Below are 9136 nucleotides of genomic sequence, written 5' to 3' on the forward strand. Positions count from 1 at the left end.
AACAAATTTACACGTTGGCGAAACTTTTTGAACACAGTAGTGAAATGGTCTTGGAATTTAAGATTAGTGCTGATCTCTACGCCTAGATGGATTACGGTACTTTTAACATTGAGTGGTACGTTGTCCATTTGGACAGACGAAGAGGGTGGAGGAGCATAGTTGGAGAACATGGTGGTCTTGGCCGCAGAAAACTCCCCGTGAATGCCTCTAGCCCAGCGCTGGCAGCTTGTTAAATCCAACTGGAAATTGGCCAGATTCTCACCAACAGGTAAACCGATGTTATGAGTGTTGAGCAGTGTAACATCATCAGCAAATAGATAAGGGGCGCTGTGGGTCAATGTGTCGGGAAGGGTATTGATGTAGGTTAAAAACAGCAGGGGTGCAAGATGTGAGCCTTGAGGGACACCACAATTCAAAAGATATTGGGGAGAGATCGTCTCCTTAATCTTGACAGCTATCGTTCTCTGATTGAGGTAGCATTCAAACCATTTCACTGAGTTTCGAGTCATAAAAGCACTCAGCCTCTCAATCAGTGTTGGATGATGAACCTTATCGAAGGCTTTCCTGAAGTCAAGAAATGCACAATCATATCTGTTGTGTTTGTCCGAGATACGAGCCATCTGGTGAGTAAGCAGGATAAGTTGGTCCGTTGCTGATCGCTGTGGAACATATGCAAATTGGGACGGTGATATTAATTTGTTGCGATGCAGGAAGCTGCTGAGACTCAGTGCTATCCGGTATTCGAAAAGGCGACTGACGGGATGCAGCAGTGAAATAGGACGATAATTTGTTGGTGAAGAGGCACTTCCTTTGCCTTTATATAATGGGGTAACAGAGGCCAATTTCCAGGAATTGGGGAAGCACGAAGTAGATAAGCTTAAGTTAAACAGGAATGAGAGGGATTCACACAGTAAACCTGCCATTGAGCGTAGTATCGGTATCATGTGATTTGCTGAGGTGGATTTTCGGGGGGATAGGTGTGTTAGGTCGTAATGGACTTGACCAGGACTAAATTTAGAAATGCTGTACAAAGTGGTGCAAGCACTTAATGATGGCGCTTGAGAGGGTTGTCCATTCACTGCCGGTGGCACTGAACACTGGGCTGCAAAATGTTGAGCAAGAAGATCGCATTTTTCATGCTCCGTGGTGGCGCTGGCGTCACCATCTGTAAGATCAGGGACTGACGACTTGCTGCCAGCAATGTTACAAAACTGCTTGGCCCTTTTCCACCATACATATCCGCCCTTACTGCAATTCTTTGATATACTAGCAGCCTCACGGTCAAGGAAAGCGTGTCTGGCCGCTCTAAGCTTCTTTCTGTAAAAGTTCCGCGATAAGCAATAAGCTGCTTTCGCCTCAATACACTGAGGGTTGCGCAGGTAGGCACGGTACAGTACATTCTGTCTCCGCTTCAGTTTGTGTAGATTTGGCGTGTAGGCTCTGCTTTCGACGCTCCTGTTGACTGGTCAAGATAGAAGATCTGTCTACTAGATTCTGAAAATGAGATTCCCACGCTTTCCAAGCTGAATCCACAAGTTTGTACACTGGTATTACGGTGGATGATTTCCAGGAGGACGGGAACACACCATCATCAAGGCTGTAGTTGAACAATACTGATAGTGATTGGGAGAGAATATCTGCGAATTGATTTAGTATACGGTTTGTCAGGTTGATGTCTGATGATGATTTATGTTGTTGCAGCCTCCTTGCTGCATCGAAAACTTCAATAGGGCTTATCTTTCCGAATCCAAATTTGTTTCCATCGACGTCGGCTTCATTGATTGTCACACCAGTTGCTACAATATTCGGCGGCGTTGACTGAGTGGTGCATTGGCGGGCAAAGAAGGTACATAGCGTCTCGGCCTTCGCTTGATCTGTTTTGTGAATTTCATTGCCGTTCTGCAGGTCTGGAATTGCCTTTTTACATGCATCTTGTGCCCTGGTCTACCAACATCGCAACACCATCACCAGCGCCTAGCTTAGCTCTGTGCCTGTGGCCGGCCAAGTGCCATGACAATAGTACATGTAGTAGTATCGATAGTGGGTACACATGTGCCTGTGGTAGAACTAGTTCGATCCTTCTCTTTGTCGCCCCACGGATCGGACCCCAGTACTTGTAGAACTATTAATTTTTCTATCATCCACTCTCACTGCTCTCCTTCATTTTCATTGCAATTATTTTACATGTCAATGTCTGTGCAGAACACCATCGGCATCGGTCCCAAGCCAAGGGCAAGGACAAGGCGATTATGTGACAAACATCACACTTCCGCGGTTCTTGACACTTGACAGCTCCGTGGCAAGCACGCGCGCGGGAGAAGAAACTACCTTACCCGTATGAAGGTGTGAACTTACTTAGCACAAGACACGCCACAGTTCATCCAAATCACCTGATATTTACATGCAGCCACTGCCCCACACTCGAAGCTATCGTTTTTGTTCAAAGTGTGATTCAGTTGCTCTTGTTTTTCGTCTTCGAAGTAAGTTCATGTAGTCTCCAAGGAAGAGAATTTGTTTCAGTGGCAGAGGGCGCTCATGACAGACCTACTGAAGTGGAAGGCCGCCAGCATATTCTCCGTTATTTCTACACCGGCGGGTCTTGTGACTGAATTCGGACCTCGGCGTCTCTGCCGGCTTTCCGAACCTTCAGCGACATTGTAGCGGCGTGTGCTTTACCGTCAAAATACCGGCCAGTCTTGGGCTGCACCCAGCTTTTTGTAGTGGCTTCCTTCACTGCCACAACGAGCAAGCTTGTCAATGTGGTTGGTCGACTTACGGCGTGCACATTTGCGCTTCTCCTCAAGGCGCCCGGAAGTCGTGTAGCCGTTCGTCGGCCGAAGATCTTCGGTGACGGAATGGTGTTTCACTTTCAGGTCAGTTGCAATCATGATTATAGCAATAAAAACCGGTTTATGGCAGCTTTCTAAAAAAAAGTTCTTGTGTTCTAGTCCTGGGTGATTCCCCTATAGGCTATAGAAAATTTATAAAATTGCTTTCCAAACTGCCTTGGACTCCGGATCCAGCTCCTCCTCCGTCTAAAAAGTAAGAAATAATTAACGAAATGTGATTGCCGAAAATTAAAATTTCACACAAAACCTCACAATAATCACAACACTTGAAATAATGCTTTCAACCGACTTGTACTTGTACACCACCAAAATGCTTGGTGAAATGGAGACGTCAGCTTGTCTAAACACTTATCAGCTCCTCGTCCGATCCCTCCTCCTGCTCGCGTTTTCGCTTGAGGTAAAGTGATTCCTTTAGAGGTGTTGTTTTCGGTGTGGAACTAGACTTTGCAGACCGTGACGCCTGAACTCGAAAATAACGTTGGCACTGCACCCTCGACCTCCACGCGACGAGCTTACGAGGTCGCGTTTGCCTGACTGGCTGCTCATCGCTCCGCCAGCCATAAATTCGCTCATCAGATCGCGCTGAAAGCAGGTTGGTTCAAAGTGGGCTGAACACAAACGATCCCACCACGCTTGTGGGTTTTCCCACCGGCGACTCGTATCGAGCTGCTCTGCCCATGTTTTTGACCCACGAAAGACGCAACTCGGCGTCGTGGGGAAACATAAACCACGTCAATTGTTTTGTGCATGCCTCATCCTTCGAATCGTTTGAACAGCCGGGAGCACAGCACCTCCGCATGACAGACAGGAAATCTGAAGCTGGCACATGGACGACATGAAAGAAACAAACTTTACTTGACAACTACCCTGCAACCCTTCACCTCGACAGTTTCAGCAGTGTTCGCATTCGAGCTCCGGGAGCGCATTGAGTGCCTAATCACACGTGGCGTCATCAAAACCCTCCGTGGGCCGGGGGAGACAAACTTCAGAAGTAACTTGGCCCTCCCTGGCTTCATATATCGACTTTTTGGGTCTAGTAACTCTAGTTTTCGCAATTCCCCATTCCTTGGGGGCCATACGAAGCCCCCATGAAGAGAACACACTACCGTAACAGGGACTGTGTAACCTACCAAGGCAACGTGTATCAAGGTCAAGGTGTGTGTGTGTGTGTGTGTTAGTGTTGTGTGTGTTGTGTGTGTGTGTGTGGTGTGTGTGTGTGTTGTAGTGGAATGATGGCAAAGCCCCTGTGACCCAACCCAAGCGGCCACACAACCAAGACGTTTTATTTAGCTTACATTTGTCTACAAGGAAAAAAGAGAACCAAAACTTGAAAAAGCCATGATCTCGGAACTACTGCTAGTAGTAGTACTTCACTTGACCTAAACCGGAACTAAATCGTACCCGCACGGTACGCAGCGCAGACTGCACGTACAGCAGAACATAACCATGATAACGCGACGCAGCTTGGAAAGCCAGCTAGCTAGCTATGTATGAAACAACGGACCGCAAGCATGACAGCGGGAAATGCAAAGGGCCAGTCGGCAACAGTACACAATGACGATTTATGCTATTGGGTATCATTCATGGCTAGACCTAACACTGTATGCACGTGACATGTCGCCAAGTTATTGTTCTAACCAGAGGAGTAATTGTCACCTTCAGCAGCATGGATCTAAGAGTAAGACTAAGACTGTATTCATCATCACACCTCCACCAGGTGACAAGTCTCTTTACGAGCAAGGACCGGAATACACTCGAAACGCTGTGAAAGGAAAAACCTATAGCATTTAGGAACACAACCTAGAATAATAGAACCACAGAACAAATGAACTACTGCACACCATCAGCTCCACACTCACGGAGCATACCTCCTTGGGGCTCTCAATGTATCTCGATTCCGGAGGCTTCGTCCAACTGGCTGATCATCTTCAGCAATCGGCAGGTCAAAGGCAATGGGCAGTTCGCCATTGCTGCTAGAACTGGCCTCCACCTGGTCGACTTCCGTTGACTCTGACTCAGCCTCGCCTGGATCCATCTTCAACAGATCAACATTCACGATCTTCGTGCCACCGCGACCGTGCGCAACGACGACCGTTGAGGATGCCACCACTGCCTCGACCACCCAACCACGCTCGTAGGGAGGCTGGCGCTTCTGCCGTCGGTCCTGGCGTCGCAACAGTACTGGATCTCCGGGCTGATAGGGACAGGCGACGCGAGATCTCGATTCATCGATGGAGTCAGCTTGCGATAACTGGCCGTCTAAATAATCCCACACCCGGGCCGTCTGCATCTTCAGCTTGTCCACCCAAGCGCTCTCAGATAGCTCGCTGCCGGACCTCTCCACCACCAGGCGCTTCGGCTTCCAGCCATACATCGCCTCGGCCGGGCTGATTCGAGTGACACTATGCGGGCGTACACGGTACTTGAATAGCAGCAGATCAAGAGCCGCTTTCCAATCATCCTCTTCCTCCAACACCTTCCGAATCAAAGTGAGGAGCGTACGATTGAACCTCTCTACCGTGCCTTGACTCTGCGGGTGACGAACTGCACCATGCTGCACTCGAACTCCAAACGCCGCAAACAAAGCCGACATGATAGCGTTGACAAACTCGGTGCCGTTGTCGCAGCGCACAATCTCTGGTGGGCCCCACCGGGCACAGATGGACAGAAAGGCATCAGCAACACTTCGTGCATCGTGCCGGGGCAACGGAACGACTTCAGTCCATTTTGTAAATGCGTCCACACACACCAGGACGCAGTGGAACCTGCCATCACGACTGCCGCCGAGCTCCATGGTGTCGATGAACACGGTGTTCCACGGACCAGATGGCATGGCAGACCTCGTAGCTGGAACACTCTCGCCACGCTGCGGACTGGCAACAGCACAGGCCTGACACTTGCCAACAAAGTCCTGGCACTTTGCTGCCATTGAGGGAAAGAAGCACCGGCATTGCAGAAACCGCCAGGTTCCCTCCCAACCGGCGTGTCCAGTCTGAAGATGGGCTGCGCGCAACACTCTCTCCTCCAGAGACTCTGGGACTACTGGAACGACTTCTTCTTCACCAGTCGGCACCTTGAAGCTCCTCATCAGGACACCGTCGGCAACACAGAGTTGATTCTGGATCTTCTTGTAGCCAGCAGCGACAACTTCCTGTTCAGCTGTCTTCGCTGCAATCACCGCTGTGATGGCCGCATCACTTTCCTGTTCGCTGGCTATCTCTTGGAGCGACACAGGGCCAAGAGCAGATGGATCGATGCAGGCACCAGACACGCCGATGTCAAACTCGCCGACGCCTGACTGACCTTTCCAGTACTGGACGAGCTTCTCAGGAACTCTAGTCAGCTCGTCTGCCTTGTTGCTGGCAGATGGAACCCACTCCAGATCAACGCTGAGGTCAGCCGCTTTGATCAAGTCATCGATGATTTGGAGTCGCCGGTGAACCACCACCTTGTTCAGCCCACTGACTTTGATTCGCTTCAAGTGGCCGAAAAGCGAGCTCAGCCAGCCATGAACGGTCTTGGAGTCGGTCAAGACCTTCACCTTGCGCACATTCCACTCAACCGCCAAACTCAGGCCCTTGATGACCGCCTCGAGCTCTGATAGGTTGATGTGGCGCGTGTCGTTCTTCAGTCTCAGCCAGCATTGGTCCTCTACCACTCGGCCGTCGACTTCCAGGGCCACGCCATAGGCGATACTCGAGGCATCACACCAGATCTTCCAGGAGTGTTCCTCGCCGCTTGGAACGCTCCAAGCACCATGAACTGGGTCTTCCTTCAGCACCCGAGCCATGACGTCACGACACAACACCTGCAACTCTTCTGGAACCGGCTCATCCCATGCATCAGTCAGACAGGCCAAACGACGGAGCCAGCTTGACATCGGCCGCAGCCAGCGACACACAGGATAATGCGCCGTCAGGGCGCCACACCAGCGAAAGATGCTACGCTTCGTCAGCACAGCAGGAATATCAATGGATGTCGGGTCACGACGATCCCATCGCAGCTGGTCTCCCTCAGCATCAATCTTCAGGCCAAGCACGCACGCCTCCTCAAGCTTCACAGGCGGCTTCGTTGGTAGACCATACCGTTGCAGAGAGGCAGCCAGCTCCTTGGTCTGATGGCGTGGTGTCAGGATGTCATCCACATAGTTGTCAGTTGCCGGAAAGTCCTTCGTAACCCACCGGACAATAGCATCCATGACTTTTGGTGCGATTGAAAGGCCGAACCCCATGCGCTGCATGACAAACTTCTGACCTTTCCAAGCCACCACCTGAAACCGCTGCAAGGCAGGCTGTACACGCACGCTCAGGAAGGCCTTCCGAATATCCAGGATATCCATAGCATCGCCGCACTGGCGCCGTTTCCGAAGCTTCTCTTCACATGCTGGTGCATCCAGGCCCGGATGAGACACAATGAGACTGTTCAGCGCGCGATAATCCAGACAGGGGCGGACCGGAGTGGACACTTTGTGCTCTTGACACACTGCCAGCAGAGGCAAAACACCGCCAATCTCGCCGTGCGAGCCTTCGTCATAAGGAACTAGCCATCCTTGATCAATCCAGTTTTGGACCTCGGTGACGAACTTCACCTCCTGATCATCCGATAATCCTTGGCGGGAATACTCGCCGATGCCTGTACCGATAGGTGAACTTGGAGCAGCTCCGTCGCACCATTTCCAAGTGACTTCCCAGAAGCCTTTCTCGGGGTCGAACATCACTTCACAGTCACTCATCTCCAACGTGACCTTGTCTCCATCCTGTCGGACCTGAACGTGGCGTGGCAAGTGCTCTTCATTGCTGATCTTACTCTCGACTGCAGCCACGACTGGCCTCGTTCCGAACACAGCACCAGTTAGCTGGCCGTCACTCTCTGAATACTCCAGAGCAACACCACCGGCCGATGAGATCACATCAAGACCAATCAGCATGTCAGAGCGAACCACGTCCAGAGAATCAACTACCAGAAACTTGGCCTTGATTTTCGGCAGGTACACATTGTTGTCATCAATGGAGACAGTCAGCTCCACAGTGCCAGTGATATCGAGTGAGTTGCCGTTAATAGCCGTGATCATGTCCTCACCCGACGGCTTGCAGACAGGCACAGACAGTGTACGCACCGCAGCAGAAGACACTAGGGAGCGACTCGAGCAAGAGTCAATGGCTGCCTTCAGCCTGGTCTGCTCTCCATTGACCGACACGAAGACTTTCGGCAGGCCACCACGACGCCTGGCAACGAGGGCAAGACATGCATCATCTTCGCACTCTGCAGCAGCGACATCTGGTGATACTGCAAATGCATTGGCACCTGCACCAGGAGTCCTGCCACTCACTTGTCCTTCGGATTTGGCCTCAGGACAGTGCCTCTTGATGTGACCAAATCGCTTACATCTGAAACACTGCACCTTCTTCTTCTTGGGGCAGTCCCTCCTCAGGTGGCCAGTTTCTCCGCACAGGTAGCATACTCTGCTGTCTCCTGGCTCAGGTCCTACGGCAGACGCGCTGACACCAGGCTCATCCGCCACTGCAAGGAGAGCACGTGCTTGCTTCGTCAGCTGTGTCATCGTGGGATCCCCACTAGCCGCCGCGCTGAGGCGCAGCTGATTTGCAAATCGACGAGGCAGACCTGACAAGAACTGCTCGACGAGCACCGGGTCTTTTCCATCTGCTGCTTCCTTGTGGCCACTACGCGTCAACAAAAGGCGCAAGTCAGATGCATAAACATCAACAGTTTCATCTTCCCGCTTCCGACGTCGCACAAACTGGGAGTACGCCTCCCTCGACGAGCAGGCGAACGACTCCTCAAGCCGTGCCTTCACCTTATCCTCGTCCTCCTGATCCGCAGTAGCCATTTGTCTCCACACCGTAAAGGCATCGCCAGATAGATACAGAGGCACATGCGCCATTCGCTCCTTGCCTGTACTCCATTTCTGAATTTTTCCCACGACCTGGAACTTCTGCCAGAACTCTTCCAAGTCCTCCTGGCCACTAAATGCGCGCAACGCGCCTTCTGCTTTCGCCATCCTTAGTTCCTCCCCGCAGTCCCGGGTTTCGGCACCAGAAACTGTAGTGGAATGATGGCAAAGCCCCTGTGACCCAACCCAAGCGGCCACACAACCAAGACGTTTTATTTAGCTTACATTTGTCTACAAGGAAAAAAGAGAACCAAAACTTGAAAAAGCCATGATCTCGGAACTACTGCTAGTAGTAGTACTTCACTTGACCTAAACCGGAACTAAATCGTACCCGCACGGTACGCAGCGCAGACTGCACGTACAGCAGAACATAACC

General features: G+C 51.3%; 1 protein-coding gene across 1 annotated transcript; it reads right to left on the reverse strand.

Annotated features, from left to right (window-relative positions):
- Positions 1–4704: 4704 nt before the first annotated feature.
- LOC135810376 (uncharacterized) lies at positions 4705–8868 on the reverse strand. The gene has a single exon (XM_065323869.1). It carries the CDS (start codon positions 8866–8868, stop codon positions 4705–4707), a length of 4164 nt encoding a protein of 1387 aa, XP_065179941.1.
- Positions 8869–9136: the final 268 nt, after the last annotated feature.

The sequence above is a fragment of the Sycon ciliatum genome, chromosome 2 (assembly GCF_964019385.1).
Source record: "Sycon ciliatum chromosome 2, ocSycCili1.1, whole genome shotgun sequence".
Taxonomy (NCBI): domain Eukaryota; kingdom Metazoa; phylum Porifera; class Calcarea; order Leucosolenida; family Sycettidae; genus Sycon; species Sycon ciliatum.